The sequence below is a fragment of the Myotis yumanensis genome, unplaced genomic scaffold (assembly GCF_028538775.1).
Source record: "Myotis yumanensis isolate MYYU_CA2020_CCGP unplaced genomic scaffold, mMyoYum1.0.hap1 SCAF_13, whole genome shotgun sequence".
In the NCBI taxonomy this organism is placed as follows: Eukaryota; Metazoa; Chordata; class Mammalia; order Chiroptera; family Vespertilionidae; genus Myotis; species Myotis yumanensis.
The window spans coordinates 19990912-20016905 of record NW_027223764.1 but is presented as its reverse complement, the minus strand read 5'-3'; the positions used below and the strand labels follow the sequence as shown (position 1 = coordinate 20016905).

At 37.9% G+C, this 25994-nt stretch overlaps 1 protein-coding gene across 1 annotated transcript in view; it reads right to left on the bottom strand.

The window, feature by feature from the left end:
* HPSE2 (heparanase 2 (inactive)) overlaps nucleotides 1–25994 on the bottom strand; it is a 541259-nt gene that overhangs the window by 188319 nt on the left and 326946 nt on the right. The window contains exons 4-5 of the mRNA XM_070432547.1: nucleotides 22271–22444; nucleotides 19475–19646 (exon numbers count right to left, since the gene is read on the bottom strand). Of these exons, the coding sequence (XP_070288648.1) occupies nucleotides 19475–19646; nucleotides 22271–22444 (346 nt within the window). The remainder of the gene's footprint in view (nucleotides 1–19474; nucleotides 19647–22270; nucleotides 22445–25994) is intronic.

Here is a 25994-nt window from a genome sequence, read left to right as displayed (position 1 = left end):
GTAAGTTCTTCGGTTAATCTCTTCCTGCCCCCCTTCCCTCTGAGATCTGTCAGTCTGTCCCATGCTTCCATGTCTCTGGACCATTTTGTTAAAGTATGGTTGGCATACAATATTATATCAGTTTCTGGTGTTTTTAGATCTATACTGGCAATGTGGATGACAAGTCCAAAAAGATAATTTTCTTTGTTCAAATCTAGCATTGATGGATTCTTCTGCTCTCTAGTTCTGCTTGTTTCTCAGAAACTGGCCCAAACCACATAAATGAATAACTTCAACACAGCTGCAGAATGCTCAGCAACAGTAATATTAGAGGTGGAATAACATGCACACAGACTAGTGTTGTCAGAAGTAAAATACCACTGGGAAAGTAAAATACCATTTAGGATCAGTATTATCCAAGGATTTTCCACCATCCACTTCCATTCTAATCCCTAGATTTAGGTCTATGAGCGTACAAGTAAAAGATGTCCGAGGATGTGAATAACGACAAGAGAGAAAGATCTTGGTTTTCCAAGGTTGGATGTCTCCGTACCTGAATTATGAAGACAGAAATTCTGGATGATTAATTCCGAGAACAGAAGCTGTCTATGCTCATGCTGACATCAAATTGTGCAAAACAAGGATAAGAGACAGAAGGGGCAGGAACCTGTACCAAAGGAAATTGGCCAGTGCCAGGCAGACCTTTCAGTATTGGGGAGTCTTTCCCATTGGAACCAATGTGCTGCTATAGAAAAAATATATATATATATATATATATCCCCTTTCATTGTGAGAGTTCCTTTCCTCTCCCAAGAGACCTCGAATCTGGGAGAATTTCTTTCCTTTGTTATCCACCTGCACATATGACGTATCTGAAATATTGTTGAGCCTTCTCTCCCAGGGCATATCACAGCTCTCTCTTATAATAAGGCACATCTTTATTCATGGTCTTTGGGGTTTTGATTTCTACTTCTGGACCACAAAGTGCAACCCTAAAAACTGGATTCTAAATTTTTCTCCCAGGAAGGAGGATAAATCCTTCACAGAAAACTGAATGTTTAAATGAGTACAAACTTCAGTGAGACTGGGCAGCCTGATCTTTCTTCCCTTGTCTAAAAAGAAAATCTTTGGTTATATACCTAACATGAATAAGATTTAACAGCCATTCCATACATAAAACTAGGAAAAACATGTGAGAAAATTATTCATTTTGAGTTACAGCAAACCAGGCATCTTCCATTTGGTCCAAAGCCAGTTACTTTTCCATGGCTAATTATATATTGAGCTATACTAGGTACTGCATTGAACAAATAAAATATTGACAACTTTCTTTCTCTTTCCCTCCTTTCAAGCCTCCCTTTATTTTCCCTGGCTCCCTACTTCCTTTTCTCTCTCAATCTCTATTTATATATAACTAGAGGCCTGATGCATGAAATTCATGCAAGGGGCTCAGCCCCCTGCCGCCATGGTGGCCACCTCTGCCTGGGTCCCCGCCTGCTGCAGCAGCTGGGGGCCTCTGCCTTGGCCTCTGCCACCATAGTGGCCACCTACTCTGCCTCAGCCCCCTCCTGCCATGGTGGCCGCCTTGGCCCTCACAGCCCTGGCTTTGTCCGGAAGGATGTCTTGTCTAATTACCATATTATGCTTTTATTCGTATAGGTTGTACACTGGCAGTAGGCTGATAGACTTCCCTTCCAGCTAAAAATCCCATTAAATGTATAGATTTATAGAGCTGTAAATATACAGAGACCAGAGATGGGTTGAAACTCTTTAATCAGTCTCTCTTGCCAATAAGTTATATCCATCAGGTTTAATTTAAGGAGGCTGCTGAATGAAGAAAGGAAAAAATAAGTTAGCTAAAATTACTGATTGACAAACACTTGGTAAGTAGTTTATATAATGTAAAACCCTGTAAGATTGGTATTACCACTTTTGTTTCATAGATGAAAAAACTGCTCAAGATCACCCAGGTAATAAGTTGCAGAGCCATAATTCAAATGCAGTTCTGATTCTAAAGCACGTGTTTAAATCATGCAGAGATGGCAAATTTGTGATATGTGTGGTGCTGCTCCCTTTTCCTGAGCCCATGGTAGATATTAATAATAGATATCAATACTCTCGTTAATCTCAGAATTGGCCTAAGAATCCTCCTCAAGTCAGGGTTCTAGCCACTTTTACCTGGAACTGGCCCCCAACATGAAGTCTATTTGCTGCTAATGGGCGGTGGGGTTTGGGAAAAAGGAGGCTACATAGGACAGTGTCAGGAACTAAATGGAGGCAGATGTGAGACAATAATGCATAAAGGACAAACTAGGTTTGATTAGAAGGAAGACAAATGGCAGGGATATGGGGGATGATGAGAGAAGACGCCAAAATGGAACTGGAAGGCTATAGCTGGAGCTGGAAGGTGCTGGTTAGGGGAATATTTGACAGACATGTCTTGACAGCCTAAAATACTGCTGAGGAAATCTTAAAGACTTGGATGCAAGCAAAGAAGGATAACGGACCTGATATGATTTTCCCTGGCTGTGGAGCCTGATAGGAAAAGGAAAAATGCATCAAGATGTTATGATGAATTTCACACCAAAAAGCAAACTTTCCAAAAGCTCAAGTCCTGGAATAAAGCTACATCTAAGAGTGTGAACACTGTGGAACTAAGATGAAGAAGAATTTTATTTTTCTATTATGTTAAGCTGTGTAGCTTTGTTCAAGGATCTTCATTCAGGAAAACAGCACCACATGGGCCCAGGAGTCAAACAGATACATAATTTAAGACCTGAATCCACAGCTTATTTGCCATTATCACCTTGGGTACATTGTTTAACCTCTCTGAACCTTTTCAAATAGAGAGAACAGCAACTATTTCCCAAAGATTTTGTGAAGATTAACAAGATAGCAAACATGAAGGAACAGGGGTATTGCCCGGTATACTGTTGGCACTCAATAAATGTGAGCACCTCCATTCTTTGATCTGTAAAATAACGATAATAACACCTGATCTGCCTCTATTAGAGGACTTAGAGGACAGTGGTTCTCAAACTTTGATGTACAAAGAATGTCTTGGGATTCCTGTTCAAAATGCCAATATCTATGCCCTATGTCCACACAGTCTGTTTTGGTAGCTCTGGGCTGAAGTCTAAGAATCATGCTGTATTTTTAAGAAGCTCTTTAGGTGCTTTTAATGCAGGGGGATCATGACCACACCTTTGACAGAATTTGATATTAGGAGCATCTGTAGAATAGGCCATTCTTGGAGGAGAAAATAGGGTTTTGAGGAAAAGTAGAAGAGGAAAGAGAGGGGAAAATGGAAGAAAGTGAGTGAGGAAGAATATTTCCCAAGAGAGCATATTTGAAAGCTCACCAAATAAAGAGAAGCTTAGCACAAACCAGGCCAGTGAGGCCCGAATAAAGTAAGGAAAAGGGAAAGCTGGAGAAGATAAGAGTAAAGAATTGAGCAACAGCAAAGCATTCGTTGTAGAGCCTTGTCAGACATGGTAAGGAGATTTAATTTTGTTATAAGAGAAATGAAAAGTCATTAGAGTCTTTAGCAGTGACTGACATCATACACACACACACACACACACACACACACACACACATACACACTAGCTGTACCCGGCCACATGTTGCTGTGGCTCAGTCTGGTTAAATGGAATCATAGGAATGCGAGGAATGAGGACATCTTCACTTTTGAAAGGTCCTGTCAAGATTGTTGCTTCTGAATTAATCCTCTATATCTGTAATATTTTATTTCAAATTTTCTAACTCTAAGCTCCATGTATGGGTGATTTCCTTGATTTTTATCTTCCAATTTTTTAGTAGACTTTTTTTCTTTTAAAAGCATTTGGGAGATATAATTTAATACCATATAATCAACCCATTTAAGTGTAAAATTGAACAGTTTTTTTATTGTATTTGAAGAGGTGTGCAACTATCAATATAATCTAATTCTAGAATGTTTAATTTCAAAAAGAAATCCCTATCCACGAGCAGTCACTCTCCATCAGCCCTAAGCAACTACTAATCTACTTTTTGTCCCTATAGATTTGCCTGTTCTGGACATCCTATATAATAAAGAGGTAATATGCAAATTAACCCTCATGCCCTCACAAGATGGATGCCTACGACCAGGCCAGAAGGGGGTTAGTGAGGGGCGACCAAACAACTGAACAAGCAGGCTGCGTGGGGCAACCAGGATGGTGGGGGGGCCATGAGGGATGACCAGCCCGGGGGGGGGGGGCAGTTGGGGGCAACCAGGCCAGCGGGGGGGGGGGGGGGCAGTAAGAGGTGACCAGGCTGGTGGGGAGGTGCAGTTGGGGGTGACCAGGCAAGCAGGGGGGGCAGTTGGGGGTGATTAGGCTGGCAAGGGGGGCTGTGAGGGGCAACTAGGCCAGCGGGGGGGGGGGCGGGGAGCAGTTGGGGGCGACCAGGCCAGCAGGGGGAGCAGTTAGGGGCTACCAGGCCGGCAGGGAGGGGGCAGTTGGGGGCGACCTGGCCAGCAGTGGGGGGCAGTTAGGGGCAATCAGGCAGGCACATAGAGGCATTGAGGGGCGATGAGGCTGGCAGAGGGGGGCAATTAGGGGCAACCAGGCAGGCAGGCAGGCGGGCAGGTGAGCAATTAGGGGCCAGTGGTCCAGGATTGTGAGAGAGATGTCCTGGATTGGAGAGGGTGCAGGCTGGGCTGAGGGGACCCCCTGCCCATCCATGAATTTCATGCACCAGGCCTCTAGTTTCATATAAAGGGAATCATGCAATATTTAGCCTTCTTTCAGGTAGCATTATGTTTTCAAGGTTCATCCATGTTGTAACATGTATTGGTGTTCATTTCTTTTTATTGTCAATTAAAAAGACAATGAATGTATATATATATTCCCTGTATGAATATACCACATTTTATTTATCCATTCATCAGTTAATGGACATTTGGGCTATTTCTACTTTTTTGGCAATTATGAAAATGTCACTATGAATATTTGTATACAGGTTGTATGTGGATTTTTTTATTTACCGTGGGTATACACCTAGAAATGTAATTGCTGAATCATATAGTAACTCGGTTTAATTTTTTGAGTAATTGCCAGAGTTTTCTAAAGCTGTTGCACCATATTATATTCCCACCAGCAGTGTATGAGGGTTCCAATTTCTTCACATCCTCTCCAATATTTGTTCCTGTATGACTTTTTACCTTAGCCATCCTAGTAAATGAGAAGTGATATCTCATGATTTTTATTTATGTTTCCCTAATAATTAATGATATTGGACATCTATCTATTCATGTGCTTATTGGCCATATGTTTATATTCTTTGGAGAAATGTCTACTCAATTCCCTTTTGCTCATTTTAAAAACTAGGTTATCTTTTTATTGTTTAGTAAGAGTTCATTTTTAAAAAATCTTTATTGTTGAAAGTATTACATGTGTCCCCTTTACCCCCATTGACTTCTCCTAGCCTGCCCCCGCTCCTTCAAAGAGTTCTTCTTATATATTCTGTAAACAAATCCCTTATCACTTATATGACTTGAAAATATTTTCTCCCATTCTGTGTGCCAGTTCACATTCTTGATGATATCATTCAATGCACAAAAGTTATTAATTCTGTAAAAGTCCAATGAATCAATATTTTCTTTTATCGTTTATACTTTCAGTGTTGTATCTAATAAATCATTGTCTAACCTTTATTGGATATAATTTCAGCAATTACATATTTAGTTTTTAAAATTTCTTATTGTTCTAGTTGTACGTTTTTCATGAAAATAAGTTTTTACTCTAGAAGTACAATATCTTATTATATCTTTATAAGAATACTAATTCCAGTTTTTATTTTTAAAGTTCTGACCCTGAGTTATAATCTTCTTGTGTCAATTTTTAAATTTGTTTATCTTGGTTTTTCTCTTCCATGCTACTGGTTTCCTTGTGATCTTTGGCTATCAATTCATATTTAAAAATTGGGACTAAGTAGACTCTTCTAAGTAGCAGGTACATTTTGTTCAGCTACTGAGTATGTGGGCTTTTAGATAAGCCTCTCTTTTCACTGGGATGTCTGTTTTTAAGGCAGCGTCTGTTGACCAATCCATTTTACTTTAGAGAAGGAGGAGGAGGATGCACAGCCAGCCTTTGGCATGGGTATCCCACAATGCTTTATTCACTGTTTTATTTACTATGCAAGAGCAACTCCATCTTAACATACTAGGTTCATCCCCTGGCAATTCTTTCAGTTTCTTTGGTGAGGGCTCCTGAGCTTTGGTTTGGCATTTGCTTAGAGATAATAGACCGAGCTGTTTTTGCTCTATCTGGGCGGGTAGGGCACTTAAAATGATGGAGGAACAGTTGAGCTCTGGTTGTAGTCACTCTGCAGACAGACTTTCATATAAACCCCTTGACTTGGTCCCCCTTTCTCATTCCACCCTCTTCTGACTCAGAGCCTATCTGCTAGGCAGATTAGCTATCTTTATTCAGAGCCCACATTCTCTGGGTTGCCATTTCCTTACTCTGCTTAATTGTTGACAGTCTTCCATCTGTTTAACTATCTTAGTTAAAATGCTTTCAATGAATGTCTGCTTCTTGATACTACTGCCTCACCAAAAAATAGATTAGGTCCCTACTCTATAGCAGATATAGCAATAAACTCCAAGTAAATTAAAAGAGCTTAACATTAACAATTAAAACATTTAAACTGTCTATATGAAAAGGAAATAGTAACTTTATCCTAACTGTGTAAGGAAAGAAACAGAAAAGACTACTAATAAGAAAGTAGACAAGAATAGTTATAATAAAAATAAACTTTTGAAACAATAAAAACATGTTTCAAAGTAATAAAAAAGCAATAGGTTAAGATAAAATTGTCATTATATAGATGATGCATAAGTTTATAAAAGAAAAGCAGAGGAAATTGATATAACCCTAAAGAATAATTCTTCATGCCTTTAGATAAAAATCAATTACTAGGAAGAGCCATTTCCCGAATGAGGAAATGAAAATAATAAAACAAGCATTTTATTAAGTATGTTCCATATTCCAGGCAACACGTTAGTCCCTGAAGATATAAAAGTGAAGATTCTATATCTGTCCTAGTGGAGTTTGTATCCTAACTGGAAAGACAATCCTATAACTACCTAAGTTAAAAAAATTAAAAATTAGTTTGGCTCGATAAAGTTAAAGCTAAACCACTATGATTTATATAAACCACCATAATATACAATGATTTAAAATGCTTCACAATCACATTTATGCATACTGCTTTTGGGTCATATGACTATAGAAACAGTTGTTGAATAGGACAGAATTTATTCAACAAGCACTTATAATACACCTATTGTATTCCTAGGTTCTGAGGCTACAAAATGAATAAAACATAGGCTGGGTCCTGATCCTAGTCCACAATCTAGTAGGGGAGGCAGACATATAAATAAATAAGTTATCATCAATTTGATAAGTGCTACAGCAGGAAAATAAACAAAGTACCATATAAGGACAGAGGAGGTGATAAAAAATCCTGCCTAAAAATGTCAGAGAAGATCTATTGAAAAGATGAAAAATTAGGGGATAGGGTGTTACTCTAAAGAAAATGTCACAAGATAAAAAGGTGCAAAGGGAAAAGGTATATGGCATCTGTCAAAATTTACATATATTTTTATGGCTAAGGGCACATTGTGCAAAGGGCATGGAGCAATAGACTGCAAAATGAGGCAGGCACCTGACTCTGAAGCCCAGGGGGGACATGTGAAAGGGTTTGGATTTCAAGCAAGAGTGATTTGATCACATGTTGGATTTTTTTAAAAAACCACTGAGAAATCAATGTGAAACAATTATTAGAGTCTAACACTAAATATATAGAAACCATTCAGGAGAAAAAATGATAAGGCTTAAAATAAAAATGGAAAGAAGACAGAATATGAGTGATACTAAGATGTTAGAAACAACAGAACTTAATAAGTAATTGATAGAATATATGAACAAAGGAGAGGAATGAATTTGAAATGGCCTCCCAGTCTGTGCCTGAGGCAAAAATGGTACTGTGTCATTAACCAAACCTGGGGCAGGAGAAAGGAGACGACATAAGGATTTGGAAAATGTTCAGTTATATATATATTAGAGGCCCGGTGCATGACATTCGTGCAATGGAGGGGAGGGGTTCCTCAGCCCAGTCTGCATCCTCTCGCAGTCCAGGAACAGGCCTAAGCCGGTAGGCGGACAGTGCCCAAGGGGTCCTTAGCACTGCTGTGGAGGCGGGAGAGGCTCCTGCCACTGCTGCTGCACTCACCAGCCATGAGCCTGGCTTCTGGCTGAGAGGCGCTCCCCATGTGGGAGCACACTGACCACCAGGGGGCAGCTCCTGCAGTGAGCATCTGCCCCCTGGTGGTCAGTGCGCTTCATAGTGACCGTTCATTCCACTGTTCGGTCGATTTGCATATTAGGGTTTTATTATATAGGATATATTTTTTTTCAAGAAAAAATGATTTTAAGTATAATAATGTTACATGCAATAAACATTAATATTTCAAAAAAAATGAGTTTAAGTATAATATTACATGCAATAAAAATTAATATTTCAAAAAAGACTTAAACAAATATTACCAAAACTGTACTAACATAGTATATCATAAAAGTTGTAGGAAAAATTAAAAATCTGCAAATAACAGGATTACTTGTGTTATATTCTAAAATATTTTTTTCCTCTGGCTCTATTTTGGATCATCAGTTTATGCTGTTCATTATATCCCACAAATTAGTGAGATCATGTATTTATCTTTCTCCGACTGGCTTATTTCACTTAGCTTAATGCTCTCCAGATCCATCCATGCTGTTACAAATGGTAAGAGTTTCTTTTTTTTTAGATGTACCATAGTTTTTTAATCCACTAATCTGTTGATGGGCACTTAGGCTATTTCCAAATCTTAGCTATTGTAAATTGTGCTGCTATGAACATAGGGGTGCATATATCCTTTATGATTGGTGTTTCTGGTTTCCTGGGCTATATTCCTAGAAGTGGGATTACTGGGTCAAATGGGAGTTCCATTTTTAACTTTTTGAGGAAACTCCATACTGTTCTCCACAGTGGCTGCACCAGTCTGCATTCCCACCAGCAGTGAAGGAGGGTTCCTTTTTCACTGCATCCTCACCAGCACTTGTCTTTGGTGATTTGTTGATGACAGCTATTCTGACAGGTGTGAGATGGTACCTCATTGTTGTTTTGATTTGCATATCTTGGATGATTAGTGACTTTGAGCATATTTTCATATGTCTCTTGGCCTTCTGTAGGTCTATTGAGGTCCTTTGCCCATTTTTTGATTGGCTTGTTTATCTTCCTTTTGTTAAGTTGTATGAGTTCCCTGTAAATTTTGGAGATTGAACCCTTATCACAGAAAACATTGGCAAATATGTTCTCCCATGCAGTGGGCTTTCTTGTTGTTTTGTGGATGGTTTCTTTTGCTGTACAGCAGCTTTTTATTTTGATGTAGTCCCATTTGTTTATTTTCTCCTTAGTTTCCATTGCCTTAGGAGATATATCAGTAAAGATATTGCTACGACATATGTCTGATATTTTTCTGCCTATGGATTCTTCTAAGATTTTTATGGTTTCCCATCTTACATTTAAGTCATTTATCCATTTTGAGTTTATTTTTGTGTATGGTGTAAGTTGGTGGTCTAGTTTCATTTTTTTGCATGTATCTGTCCAATTTTCCCAACACCATTTATTGAAGAGACTATTTTGACTCCATTGTATGCTCTTGCCTCCTTTGTCAAATATTAATTGAGCAAAATGGCTTGGGTCAACTTCTGGGTCCTCTGTTCTGTTCCACTGGTCAATATGTCTGTTCTTGTGCCAGTACCAGGCAGTTGTGAGAACGGTGGCTTTGTAATATAGCTTGATATCTGGTATTGTGATCTCTCCAACTTTGTTCTTCCTTCTCTGAATTGTTGTAGCTATTCGTGGTCTTTTTTTTATTCCATATGCATTTTTGGAGAGTTAGTTTTAGGTCTGTGAAGTATTCCTTTGGTATCTTAATAGGGATTGCATTAAATCTATAGATTGCTTTGGGTAGTATGGACATTTTAATGATGTTAATTCTACAAATCCATGAACACGGTATATTGTTCCATTTGTTTCTGTCTTCCTCTATCTCTTTTTTCAATGTCCTGTAGTTTTCCAAGTACAGGTTTTTTACTTCCCTAGTTAAATTTATTCCTAGGTATCTTAACTTTTTTGTTGCAATGGTAAATGGGATTTTTTTTTTTAGTTTCTCTTTCTGTGAGTTCATTATTGGCCTATAAAAAAGGCATAGATTTCTGGGTGTTAATTTTGTATCCTACTATATTGCTGAATTCATTTATTAACTCTGCTAGTTTTCTGATGGAGTCTTTGGGAATTTTCTATGTACAATATCATGTCATCTGTGAATAATGATAGTTTTACTTCTTTTCCAATTTGGATGTCTTTTATTTCTTCTTCTTGTCTGATTGCTATGGCTAGCACTTCCAGTACTATGTCAAACAGGAGTGGTGAAAGTGGGCAACCTTGTCTCGTTCCTGTTCTTAGGGGAAATGACTTTAGTTTTCACCCATTGACTATGATGTTGGCTGTAGATTTGTTGTATATGGCCTTTATCATGTTGAGATATGCTCCCTCTATTTCCACTTTGCTGAGAGTTTTTATCAAAAATGGGTTTTGGATTTTTTCAAATGCTTTTTCTGCATGTACCGATATTATCATGTGATTTCTGTCTTTCAATTTTTTTATGTGATGTATCACATTTATTGATTTGCAAATATTGTACCAGCCTTGCATCCTTGGAATAAATCCCACTTGATCCTGGTGTATGATCTTTTTATTATATTGCTGGATGAGATTTGCTAATATTTTGTTGGCAATTTTAGCTTCTATGTTCATCAGGGATATTGGCCTGTAATTCTCTTTCTTTGTAGTGTCTTTATCTGGTTTTGGAATTAGGATAATACTGGCCTCATACAAAGAGTTTGGAAGTGTTCCTTCCTCTTGGATTTTCTGAAATAGTTTGAGGAGTATAGGTGTTAGTTCTTCTTTGAATGTTGGTAAAATTCCCCTGTGAAGCCGTCAGAACCTGGGCTTTTGTTTGGTGGGAGTTGTTGTTTTTTTTCCCTGACACTCAATATATTTTTTTTTATTGTTTAAAGTTCTACATATGTCTCCTTTTTCCCCACTTGACCCCTCCCCCTTGCCACTCCCACTTCTGAGGACAAGCCCCCACTGCCCCAGTGTCTGTGTCCATTGGTTATGCTAATATGCATGCATATAATTCCTGTGGTTGATCTCTAACCCCTCTCCTCTCCCCTGCCATTTGTCTCTGTATCTATTTTTGTTCATCAGTTTATATTGATCGATATATCCCACATTTGAGTGAGATAATGTGATATTTATCTTTCTCTGACTGGCTTATTTCGCTTAGCATAATGCTCTCCGTTTCCATCCATGCTGTTGCAAATGGTAAAAGTTCCTTCTTTTTTATAGTGGCATAGTATTCCATTGTGTAGATGTACCACAGTTTTTTAATCCGTTCATCTGCTGATGGGCACTTAGGCTGTTTTCAAATCTTAGCTATTGTAAATTGTGCTGCTATGAACATGGGGGTGCATATATCCTATCTGATAGGTGTTTCTGGTTTCTAGGTGGGAGTTTTTTTTTTATTACTGCTTCTATTTCATCAGTTGTTATTGGCCTATTCAGGTTTTTTTTTATTCTTCCTGATTTCGTTTTGGGAGATTGTATTTTTCTAGGAATTTGTCTATTTCATCCACATTGTCCAGCTTGTTGGCATATAGTTGTTCATAGTATTTTCTTACAATCCTTTGTATTTTTGTGGTGTCAGTGGTTACTCCTCCACTTTCCTTTCTGATTTTATTTATTTGGGTCCTCTCTCCTTGTTTCTTGATGAGTCTGGCTAATGGTTTATCAATTTTGTTTATACTTTCAAAGAACCAGCTCTTGGTTTCATTGATTTTTTGTATATATATATTCTCTGTGTTATTTATTTCTGCTCTAATCTTTATTATTACCTTCCTTCTACTTACTCTGGGCTTTCCTTGTTGTCCTCTTTCTAGTTCTTTAAGTTGTAGGGTTAAATAGTTTATTGCTGATTTTTCTTGTTTTTTGAGGTAGGCCCATAGTGCTATGAACTTCCCTCTCAGGACTGATTTTGCTGTGTCCCAGAGACTTTCGGTTGTTGTGTGTTCATTTTCATTTGTTTCCAGGAAATTTTTTATTTCTTTCTTGATCTCATTGGTAACCCATTCATTATTTAATAACATGCTATTTATCCTCCATGTGGTTAAATGTTTTTGGGTGTTTTTACTGTAGTTGATTTGTAATTTCATTCCACTGTGATCTGAGAAGATGATTGATGTGATTTCAATCTTCTTGAATTTGTAGAGACTTGTTTTGTGTCCTAACATGTGGTCTATCTTTGTGAATGATCCATGTGCACTTGAGAAGAATGTATATTCTGCTGCATTGGGGTGAAATGTTCTATAAATGTCAATTAAATCCATCTGATCCAGTGTGTCCTTTAGAGTCTCTGTTTCTTTGTTAAGTTTGCCTGGAAGATCTATCCAGTGCAGTCAGAGGGGTGTTAAAGTCCCTTACTATGACTGTATTGTTGTCGATCTCTCCATTAAAGTCCTCTAGAAGTTTTTTTTTTTTTTTTAATATATATTTAGGTGCTGCTATGTTGGGTGCATATTTGTTTACCAGGGTTGTGTCCTCTTGTTAGATCAATCCCTTTAGTATTATGTAGTGACCTTTGTTGTCTCTTGTAATGGCCTTCATTTTAAAGTCTATTTTGTCGGATATGAGTATTGCTACTCCTGCTTTTTTTTCTTTTCCATTTGCATGGAAAATTTTTTTCCATCCCTTCACTCTCATCCTGTGTATGTCTTTTGTTTTCAGGTGGGTCTCTTGTAGACAGAATATAGTTGGCTCATGTTTTGGTATACAATCTGCTACCCTACAACTTTTGATTGGAGCATTTAGTCCATTTACATTTAGGGTTATTACTGATAGGTACTTATTTATTGCCATTATATTTCTGTATGGCTAGGTTTCTCTCTCTGTTTCTTCTTATTATTACAGCAATCTATTTAGCATTTCTTATAATGCTGGCTTGGTGGTGATGTATTCCTTTAGCCTTTTTTTTTTTTTTTTTTTTGGTCAGGCTTTTTATTTGACCTTCTATTTTGAATGATAGCTTTGCTGGATATAGTAATCTTGGTCTCAAATCCTTGCTTTCCATTACCTTGAGAACTTCACACCAATCCCTTCTGGCTTATAGAGTTTCTGATGAGAAATCAGGTGTCAGCCTTTAGGGAACTCCTTTGTAGTTAACAGTTTTCTTTTCTCTTGTTGCCTTTAAGATTCTCTCTTTGCATCTGGAATAAAAAAAGACCCCGAATAGCTGCAACGATCCTGAGAAAGAACAAAGTAGGTGGGATCTCAATGCCAGATATCAAGCTGTATTACAAAGCCACTGTTCTCAAAACTGCCTGGTACTGGCAGAAGAACAGACATATAGATCAGTGGAATAGAATAGAGAGTCCAGAAATTAGCCCGAACCAATATGCTCAATTAATTTTTGACAAAGGAGGCATGAACATACAATGGAGCCAAGATAGTCTCTTCAATAAATGGTGTTGGGAAAATTGGACAGATATATGCAAGAAAATGAAACTAGACCACCAACTTACACCATACACAAGAATAAACTCAAAATGGATAAAGGACTTAAATGTACGACAGGAAACCATAAAAATTCTAGAAGAATACAAAGGCAACAAAATCTCAGACATATGCCAAAGCAATTTCTTCACTGATACAGCTCCTAGGGCAGTTGAAACTAAAGAGAAAATGAACAAATGGGACTACATCAAAATAAAAAGCTTCTGCACAGCAAAAGAAACCATCAACAAAACAACAAGAAAACCCACCTCATGGGAAAACATATTTGCCAACGTCATATCTGATAAGGGCTTAATCTCCAAAATTTATAGGGAACTCATACAACTTAACAAAAAGAAGATAAACAACCCAATCAAAAAATGGGCAAAGGATCTAAATAGACACCTGTCAAAAGAGGACATTCAGAAAGCCAAGAGACATATGAAAACATGCTCAAAGTCACTAATCATCCGAGAGATGCAAATCAAAACAACAATGAGGTACCATCTCACACCTGTCAGAATGGCCATCATCAACAAATCAACAAACGACAAGTGCTGGAGAGGATGTGGAGAAAAAGGAACACTTGTGCACTGCTGGTGGGAATGCAGACTGGTGCAGCCACTATGGAAGGCAGTATGGAGGTTCCTCAAAAAATTGGAAATGGAACTCCCATTTGACCCTGTGATCCCACTTCTAGGAATATATCCCAAGAAACCAGAAACACCAATCAGAAAGGATATATGCACCCAGATGTTCATAGCAGCACAATTCACCATAGCTAAGATCTGGAAACAGCCTAAGTGCCCATCAGTAGATGAATGGATTAGAAAACTGTGGTACATCTACACGATGGAATACTATGCTGCTGTTAAAAAGAAGGAACTCCTACCATTTGCAACATCATGGATGGAACTGGAGAGCATTATGCTAAGTGAAACAAGCCAGTCAATGAAGGAAAAATACCACATGATCTCACTCATTCATGGATAATAAAGACCATTACAAACTTTTGAACAATAATAGATACAGAGGCAGAGCTGCCTCAAACTGATTGTCAAACTGCAGTGGGAAGGCCAGAGAGACTTGGGGGGCAGGAGGGAGGGGAGTAAGAGATCAACCGAAGGACTTGTATGCATGCATATAAGCATAACTAATGGACATAAGACACTGGGGGGTAAGGGAGGGTAGGGGTTTGTCAAGGGGGGGGGGGGGAAGGATACTTATGTAATACCCTTTGTAATACTTTAAGCGAAAAATAAAAAAAATAAAAAAATAATAATAATAATAATAAAACAAAAAATAAAATAAAATACATGTAAAAAAAAAAAAAGATTCTCTCTTTGTTTTTAATTTTTGGCATTTTAATTATTATGTGTCTGGGCACGGGCCTGTTTGGGTTCTTCTTGTTTGGGGTTCTCTGTGCCTCCTGAACTTGTGTGACTTTTTCCATTACCAGGTTAGGGAAATTTTCTGCCATTATTTCTTCAAACACCTTCTCTATGCCTTTCTCCCTTTCTGCCTCTTCTGGCACACCTGTTATTCTAATATTGTTATGTTTCACGTTAAGCAGTCCTCCTATTTTTTAATTATTTTTTCTTTTTGGTTCTCTGATTGAGTGATATTTTTAACTCTGTCTTCTAATTCACTGATTTGATCCTCAGCTTCCCCTAATCTGCTGTGTATTCCTTCCAATGTGCTCTTTATTTATATTATGTCATTCTTTATCTCAGACTGTTCTTTTTTCATAGTTACTATATCTTTTTTCACACTGTTGAGCATCTTTACCATCAATACTCTGAACTCTGTTTCAGATAAATGTCTTATCTCTGCTTCATTTATCTCTTCTTCTAGATAATTCTCTGGTTCTTTCGTTTGGGGGTTGTTTCTTTGTCTCCTCATTTTGGCTTTCTGTTTGGGTTTGTGTCTATGTATTACACCTCTACACCTCTCAATCTCTAATGCAGGACAGTGTTAAAGGCCATTTTTGACTAATTAGATCAGGTAGAGAATCAAAGCCTCCAGAGACTGTCTTGGCCTACAGACTGATAGGATTCTGACTTGAATTGCCCCCCAGGCAATCGTCTTCAGGTATGGCAAGAGTTTTTTTTTCCAACAGGGTGGGGCAGTTGCTACTCCCTGGAGGCTAATTGTTATTTTTAATCTCTTAAGTAGCCTCTGGGCAAGGTGTTTTTCAATAGGGTGTGTCAACTGTCTTCCCCCCAGTTAACGTAGATGTCTATGTGGGAAAGATGTTCTCTGCTGCTTGAGAGAATGACTCAGCCCAGGAAACTTGGGGTGTCTGCCTTCTGAGCCCTATCCCTCGAGCCCCCAGTCCTGGCTTCTGCCCTCACAGCTCCAGCCCACTTAAGCCTCCTTCTGCCGGAGCACAAGGTGGATGGCTCCACAGGGAATTTTGTACAGTGGCCCTTTAAGAGGGTGCCTGAATTTTCAGCTGTTATTCTCTGGCAGACAGCACCCTGCTGCTTTTCACAGCCAGATGTTATATGGGTACCCTCCTCTGTTTTGGTGCTCTCTGCTGGGGGGGGGGGGGGCCCAGCTTGGGGATTAGATCCCAGAGTTCTCAGTGGCAACCCCCCACAGCTGAGATATCTCTTTGGGACTCAGTTGCTATCTGTGGGCACCGGGCCAGCCCTTTAGCGCTTCTGCCCCTCCTACCAGTTTCTATGCGGTCTCCACCTTCAGTCCTCGGGTGTCAGGGTTCTCTCCTGTGAGTTTTCTGTTGATTATTCAGGAAGTTTTTCTGTATTTTAGTTGTAATACCAGTTTGTTTCTGTGAGCATGTCCATGCAGCATCCACTTACTCTGCCACCATTTTTAATCTCCCAGTTGTTTTTATAGTTAACAAAATTCAAATTTAAACAACCATGAGGAGTCTTGCATCAATTAAAATAGAGTAAATGAATAAAAAGACAATATTCATTGCTGTGGGGTATTGGGGGAAAAGATTCACTAATACATTACTGCCCTGCAACCTGGTAAAATTGTTCTGAAAAATAAAATCTGGCAACAAATATAAGAACCATAAAAATTATCATATACATACTTCGATCCAGAAACCCAACTTTTTGGAATATAGCCCAAGGATGTAATTCAAAAGAAATAAAAAACCTATTTGTATAAAGATGTTTATAGCTGTGCTATATATTACAGACAAAAACTGGAAGCAGTCCAAATGCCCAACAGTGAGGGAAAGCTTTGGTACATTAATGCAATAGAATATTTTATTGCTATTAAGAATGACAAATATGAGAACTATGTAGAAATAAAGAAAGAGCAATATAAAGCAATGAGTAAAACATGCAGAACTCAAAATGATACATATACAATGATCGCAACTATGTAAAATTATATCTGTATAACCAGGAGAACTGGAAAAGACTACAGAGCTTATAATTTAGAGTGCTGACATTTTTGTTATTGTTGGTTGAGTTGCTAGGAATGTTTATGTATTTCAAGTTATATTTCACTGTATATTTAGTACATATACATTAAGAAAGACAAATCTCCATTTTTTCCTGGCATATAAAGCACTGGGACCTTTCCTTGCCCTAAGTAATTTTCTCTATCTCCTGAGTCCTGTTAGTTTTTAGATGTATAGGGAGATGAACCCCACCACTTGCTACCACAGCATCCAGTTACATGTTCATTTCTTTTATCTGTCACTTACTATTGTATCCAAATTTCTTGACTTATTCATAACAAACCAGCATCTATCTATGTGCTCACATTTACAGTATGTACACAAACTAGAATGCCCTAACTACACCTATGTACTGGGTAGAAGTATCTCCTCAGTATGATTTTTTAACCTCTGGCATGGAGATATATTTGTTTCTTACCTTCTGTTACTCTGATGGAAATACCCCTCCATTTAATGAAGGCCAATTTTTCTGGCCTCCATTTCTTCTAACCTTGAAGGACTTCTCACTTTGTTTTATATCTTCAATCTAGCTCTTCTCTCCTGCATGAGTCTCATCAACACACAAACCTGTCCTACTGTCTCCCAGAAGAAAAATGCCATCACTTTCCTTGACTCCCACATCTTCCTTAGTTTTTCTGTTCTCCTTCATAGCAAAAAATCTGTTAAGGATTACTGTCCATATTATTGTTTCCAATCTTTCACACACACACACCACTTACTCTTCAAACTATTGTGATCTGTCTCCTATTCTCATCACTCCACTGAACTTTGTGATCCAAAGTCACCAAAAACATGCATGTTGCCCAATCCATTGGTACTTTTCTATCTTCCTGTTACTTGACCTCCTGGCCTCCTAGCAGCACTCCCTCTGTATTTAAAACTCTCTTTTCTTGGTTCCTGTGACATCTTAATCTCTCTCTTTTTTCTTACTTCTGAGGTCATTCCTCTTTTCTCCCTCTAAATATGAGAGTTCCTCTGGCCTCTCCTAACCCTCTGTCTCTTCTCTTTCCACATTCTCTCTAACTGATCTCCTATATTCCCACAGCCTTATATCCTATTTGCATTTTAATGATCCCCAGAATTAATATTGCTAGCAGAGATCTTGATCCCTTGACTCATTCAATGATATATTTGACATCTTATTTAGATTCAAACATAATAAATGTAACATGAAAACTAAAGTCATGATTTTCTTCCTAGACTAGTCCTCCAGTCTTCCCATCTCTGTAAATGACAATACCACTCACCCAGTTGCTTGAATATTCTTATGTCATATCACCATACATTTATCCAATATATCAAGACTTTTGGATTCTACCTCCAACAATATATTTCCTTGCCACCATCTTAGTCCAGGTTCCCATCATTCTTTCTTTCTTTACTACAGTGGCCTTCTCACTGCTTCCTCTCCAACCTACTTTCCACAGAGTAAACATAGCATGCTTTTTGCATAACAAGTCAAATTATTTCTCTCCCCAGCTTAATAACATTCAGCATCTTTCCCATTGTACTTAGAAGAAATTCTAAGTCCTTCACTATGCCTATAAGTTTCTATCTATATAATATGATACCTAATCACTTCTCTAGCTATGCCTTTCTTTAGCCAACCTGGCCCTTTTTTCATCTTCCAGGTCTTTGCATATGCTTTTCTTTTTCCCAAGAACACAGATACTGTTCAGTTTAAACTTTATCTAGTTAACACCTACCTATCATTTAAATACACCAAATATCTCTCTTCCTCTTATGTGTGGCTTCATTAAGGAAATCCTTCCATGACCTCCTGCTCCATCAAATCCCAGCCCTTAGAGTCATTTATAGTACCATGTACCTTTACTTGGTATTATCTTAATTTTAAGATCAATTGATTAATGTCTATGTTTCTCCTACCATATTATATGCTCTGTGAAGGTAAAGAAAGTATCTGTTTTTGTTTATTATTACATACCCAGCTCCTGACATGGTACTAGGCACATATCATTTACTCAAGAAACTTTTCCAGAATGAATGAATAATTAATTAGGATTATGCTACTGAGAGGACACTGTCATCCCATGAAAATACATTAATCAAATCATTAAAAAAAGATAATCCAAAAGCATAACTGCATGGACATAAATGATAGAGTTATTGGCTTTGTTTGATTATGAATTCCCTCCCCAATCCTACCACCTTCTGTTGACTGTGGAAGGTCTGACATGAAAAGTTATTACACTGTTTGATGGAGAATCCCTGATTTAGAGTGGGGGAAATCATGGAAAAAATCTCTCTGTCCTTCCTAAGAACAAAATAACTAGAAAAAATACAAATACATTAATTAATTACATTTAATAAATAATGTTATAAGAACTGCTAAATAATCTGACGTACCCATCTAGGAGGGCGATGACATTCTTTCTGGGCCGCCCAATATTAGGGCCATACAAGCTGGCTCTTGAGTAAATCCGGATGGGCTGCAATAGACTTTTCAGCTGGATGTAATCCTTTCCCAACTGGCTGCCATTTACTGCCCGGCCATGCATAGTCCGATAGTTATTTGGCTCTAGATTAAAAGAAGACATGGAAGTCAGGGTTGAGAAGGGTAAAGCTCTGCCAACCCTTTCCTGTTCACAGATCTCTCTGCCTTTTTCTTAACACTGTGAATAAAATAACCAAAGAGGATGTGAGCTAGCTTAACTTGAGGAACCCCTGCAACAAAAAAGTCAAATGCCATCTTACTATTCTATTCATTTTCAAACTAATCTTCACAAAAGATCACCTAATCCACAACAGAGACACCATACTGATTTTCAGGTGATATTCTATAATGAGTGATATACTGGGTTGAACAGTATTCCACAAAATGTATGTCTACCTGAAACTTCAGAATGTGATCTTATTTGGAAATAGGATCTTAGAAGATGTAATTAGTTAAAATGAAGTAATATGGGATCAGGGTATGTCTTAAACCCAATAACCAATCCTATATAATAAAAGGCTAATACGCAAATCAACCAAATGACGGAATGACTGGTCTCTATGACATGCACTGACCACCAGGGGGCAGACGCTCAATGCAGGAGCTGCCCCCTGTGGTCAGTGCGCTCCCACTGGGGGTGGGGGGGGGGGGCACTGCTCAGCCAGAAGGCGGGCTCATGGCTGGCAAGCCCAGTGGTGGTGGTGGGAGCCTCTCCCACCTCCACAGCAGTGCTAAGAACCCCTCAGGGGATGTCCTAAGTGGGCAGTCGGACATCCCCCGAGGGGTTCCGGACTGCGAGAGGGTGCAGGCTGGGCTCAGGAACCTCCCCCTCCCCCCCAAGTGCACGAATGTCGGGCACCGGGCCTCTAGTATCTTTATAAAAGAAAGGAGAGGGAGATTCAGGTACACAAATACACAGGGAAGAAGGCCACAGGTCAATGGAAGCAAAGATTGGAGATATGCTGCTGTGCCAAAGCTAGCTGGCACTACCAGGAGCTAGGAGAGAGGAATGGAATAGATTCTTCCTCAGAGCCTCCAGAAGGAATCAACCCTGGCAATTCTTTGATTTCAAACTTCTGGTCTCTTGAACTGAGAGAGAATAAATTCTGTTGTTTCATACCATGAAACTCATTATATTTTGATATGACAAGCCTAGGAAATGAATATAAATGATAAAAAAGGAAAGTTCATAAATATGGTTATTATACCAAAAAGTTAGAAAAATGTAATGTTTAATAATAACAAAATAGCTAAATGAAATAATTTAGGGCAAAACCCCCTCTCCCAGTTTTTCTTAACTTGGTAGTTCTAAAGGGCAAGGAAAGTTCTAAATCCAGCAGCTCCACTGCTAGAGGGAGCTAATTTGATTTGGAATGAAGTACATGCTCCAAGAAGACTAACTTGAGGTTTTGATACTGATAGGGGAAAGATATAAACCAGCACACTTGCAAGAAATTTAACAGGCGGTTTGGGGAATAAGACAGTCAAAGTGGGCCTTGATAAGCTCACAGATACTCCTCATAGTCTGGAAGGCTGTGCATGCTCAGGAGAGACTGGAGAGGGCACTAGCTATCTATGCATTCGTAGATGAGTGTGAAACCTAGTACACTCATAAAGGAGACACAAGAAGGCCTATCAGAAAGTAAAAGTTAGTCAGACTTGTAAATTGCCTAAATTTTTATTGTGTTCCCCAACCCACATACAGATCCACTGGCAAAGGATGGAAGCCTTACTGGCTCAATTAAGCACAACCTCTGATCAATCATAGTCTCACCATTAGCCTATGTTGACTAAGGGAAACCCCTAGGAAGCTGGCCTTAAAAATTAAAAAAAATTTAAAAATAAAATTTAAGAGATATTAGCAGTTACATAATGGAAGGGAGGCAGATTCTACAGAACTAGTGCAAACAAACAAAAAGCAAAAGCAAAAATAACCTCTGAGATGGAGGATTTGGAATTCAGGGCTGTGCTAACCTACCTGTAAGTATAGTTTCAACAACAACAAAACAAATTATGAGATGCAAAGATATCAAGATATAGGAAAGATATAGGAAAGATATAGGAAAGATATAGGAAAGTATGAACATATCAAGAAAAAAAAGCAGCAAATAGGAACTCTTTCTTGGGGGCCCAAATGTTAGACTTAGCAGATAAGAACTTCAAAACTGTATTATAAATATGTTCAAAGAACTAATTTATAATAGTTGCAGCAGGCTTCTCAGAGCCTTTTTTGAAATTTATGTTTATTGTTAAAAGTATTATAGATGTCCCCTTTTCCCCCCATTGCTCCTCTCTACCTTTGAGAGGTGCATATACTACAGAGCAGTCCCCAAATATATTTGAATTGTTATAAAGGTTATCTTGTAGGACCAGTGTTCCATAGAACACACCCTATAAAATGCAGCTCAGACTGTGCAGACAGGTTGTATCTGACTTAGCTTCAATTTGTTAGTTATGAATCACAGATGACATTTTCTCCATATGTGGAATGAGTTAACTAGCGATAACTATATATGCAAATGGTGTGGATTCACTAAATCTACTGTCCTTTATTATTTGGTCTTTTACTATTTTCAACGCAGTGGCCAAAAATCTCAAGTGTTTTCAGGCCCATACACTAGAGATGGTCTAATTGAGATCATATCTGAGGCCAACTTATTTTTTTACCCTTTATCTTGTCAATTAAAGCAAATAACAACCTTACTTACCATTACCCAATTCCCAAGAAATGTTGTACTTTTTGCTGGCGCTGTACTTTAATAGGCTCAGGGCACTAGAACTGTTCCAGGAGTTATTGGGATTACGACGCATTGCGTTTAGAGCAAATATCAGGTGGAGTCCAGAGCAATCAGCAAAGTTATAAAGTTTGTCTAGAGACCTGGCTGGGAAAAAGCAGAGAAAGGCTTGTAACTTTCAAATCATCATTCCAACAAAAGGAAAATATTAGCTACTACAAAAAGCCTTTATATGAGTTTCCTAATAGGAATTACACAGAGAGGCTTCTAAAAGCTACTATTACCTTTTGGTTCAGTATACATTTCAAGGTGATTTTAGAAAGTAGCATACACAATTGTAGATGCCATGAAAAGAAGAAATATCACCCAAGGATATTGTGAAAGGGTATGATAGGAGGTAGGACAGATACTATGCTCAGTGGGTCTTGAAGTTTAACCCAGTTCCGAGCAGAGGACTCTGACCTTCTCTGTCCTTGGGCAATTCCAGAGATTCCCTGAGACTTTGGAAGGATGCATAGGAAAATAAAAGTCATCCTAACACCAAAATATTCACTGTTGAACTGAGAACTGACTTAAATAATCTTCTACTTTACAATACCCTCGGCTCACTAATAAGATCAATGCTGTTTTCAATTTCTCCAATATAATTCAAACCCAATACATATCTACTGGAAATCCAAGTTACAAATCTAAACAAAAAAAGTAGAATTGCATGAGATTAAAGAAAAAGTCTGCTCAGATCACATAAAAATCCACTAACTTATAAGGATTTAGAACAATTAGATCAGTAATGAACAAGAGAAAACTCACAAGGATGATAATTAACACTATGGTGTCGGGTGAATTTCCCGCCAAAATATAAGATGGCGCGGGCAATTATTTAGGTTTCCCGCGCAAAATCAGAGTTAGTTTAAAATGCCTATATCTTTTGAAGTATGGGTTCGATTGAAATGAAATTTTCGGTTTCTTGTGTAAAAAATGAAAATTTATTCAATCACAGACATTTTTTTATCTATTCAGTACATAAATAATTCGATATATATAAACTAAATACGAAAAACCCAAAAAATACTTATTACCTAAAAATATACACATATTTTTAAAGTTTAAAATAAAATTTTCATAATAAATCAAAACAAATAGAAATTAATAGTTTTTTAGCGTATGATATTTTTCAAAACACGCCCCTTTATGTAGAGGTATATTGCAAAATTTGCACATGTTGCGTGTCTCACTGCGCAATTTATGAACGGAACATACGCGACACCTTCTCAAAATGTTTTTCTTTTTTCCACTTCCGACAATTGCCTGTAACGTATGCTTTCTCATGTCCATCGATAGCCTGCATGGTGGATCAGATGTAGGTGGTTTAGCCCGCATTCCAGAAGTAGACGGTACTGGTTGAAGGTCTGGAACAATGTCCATGTCCTCTGGAATATCATCCGTCAACCAGTGGATAGCTGTTTGTTTCAAAAACATTTTAAAACCCATTTTTCTTTGCCTCACTGATTTGTAAACTGCATAAGAATTAAATAATGCGCAATTTATCATATACATTGCCAACCTTTTTGTCCATTTGACCGTCCTCCGCAATATCGAATAATATGAAAGGTATTGGTCGGCCCGGTCAACACCTTTCATATGTTTATTGTAGTCAATGAGTGCATTCGGTTTGACAATTTTCTTTTTTGATGTTCTGTCAATATTCTGACTTTCTTCCATCTCCGCAGAATGAATCGAAGAAATCAGGTATACAGGCTTTTTTGATTGCCACACTTGTAACAATATATCATTTTTCCTTATAAATTTTGTTTCACCTTTTTTCAAAGAAATTGTTTGAAAATCTTTAGGTATACCTCGATTTTTCCGGATTGTTCCACATATTCTGAATTTGTTTTTCATAAGTGCTTCACAATTTGCGACGCTATTATAATAATTGTCCATATATATATGGTACCACGAATCAGTGTATGGAGACACTACTGTTTGTATCGTTTCCAATAATCGCTTTCCTTCGCCGCAATAAATTTCCATGTTACAGATATATCCTGTATCACTTTCGCACAACAAACGAACCAATATTCCATATTTAACGATCTTGCCAGCATTATATACCCTAAAGAATAATCTTTCCCTCCAAGGTACGATCCCTTCATCTAGTGATAATTGCTGATGAGGTTTGTAAATATTTATAAATTTAGGCACAAAATAATCTAGTACTGGTCTCACTTTGCAAAGTCTATCTGATTCATTTACGATATCCGCATTATTATTGAAGTGCCAAGCTTTCCATATCTGTCGGAACCTGTCTCTCGTCATCGTTTTACCAAAATATGGCGTCTCCGTCCATGGCTCCGTGGTCCAATAGTCATCTTTTCTATCTTTGCGCACCTGTCCCATGAGAACAATTAACCCTAAAAACTTCTTCATCTCTTGAGGGGTTATATCTTTCCACTTTAGGCTTTTTTTTGAAAGTTTGAAATTATTCCTATTTTGATTATAATACCTATTTGACTCCTCTACAAGAAATTCAAAAAAATCATCTCCGATAAATAATTTCACGGCATCTTCTATATTATTTATAACAGCATCTGTATTTAATCCTTGATGCCCTAAAAAATCTTCTAAGACCGGTGGATTATCAACATGCGACCATTCTTCTCTCCCGCCTTCTATATCTGACTCTGAGTCAGAGCTGGAGCTCGAAATTCTTCGTCGCCTCAATGTCCTGGGACGCACCATTACTTCATCATCACTAGAATCTTCATCACTTGTACTCGCATTTTCAAGATCGCTATCACAAGAATAATTGGACAACTTGTCTGCACAAAACTCATCATCACTATAGTCTGAATGCTGCGACATTCTAGGTTAAAGCAAATAAAAATAATACTAACTGAAAATAGCGGTACTCCGATAGATATCTGATATAAAAAAAATAATTATTATGCGAACACTTTGCGGAACGATTTTATTTTATTTGGTTAAAAAATTCTATATGAATGTCTTTATCACAATATATTTAAATATTTAAACACGTAATAATATTCACAAAACTCAAAACTAAAGACGTCCGGACACAAGAAGTATTTCTCAATAACTATTCTCTTTGCATGGTGAGATATCCAGGGATATCGGTTATAAAATGAGAAAACAATACATTGGTACCCTAACGGTATTGTACTCGACCAGCGCCATAAAGTGTTCTCTACTTACAAGGGATTTTTATGATACCTATTACCCCAATGGGTATGAAACGGTTCGCATACGCAGGTAGGTATCTTTGTGAACGGCCAACAAACAAATATTTGGTAATACGCAGTTACAATCGGCCCGAGTTTACACGTTTCCCGCACTCCACCGCAAATCTATATGAACCGAGTTAAGACGGCTCCCGCGGAGTACGCGCAATTCACACGAGCCGACTTAACTCGTTTCCCGCAATCCAAGTGTTAAGTAGGTTGCTCATAAAATAATTTGAACATTAAAAGGTAAAGAGAGGTCTATTTTGATGTCTTTTAATATTTATGATTGTGCCACAAAAGTTAAATTATTTTGTCAGAAAAATACCATTCAATTAAATAATATTTTTTTCATTCAAATTATCCATAGTTGCAACACAGCTTATACTTTGTTGGGTAAACAATGAAATATTTATTTTCATAATTTTTTGCTTCATTTATAAACTAAAATCCCA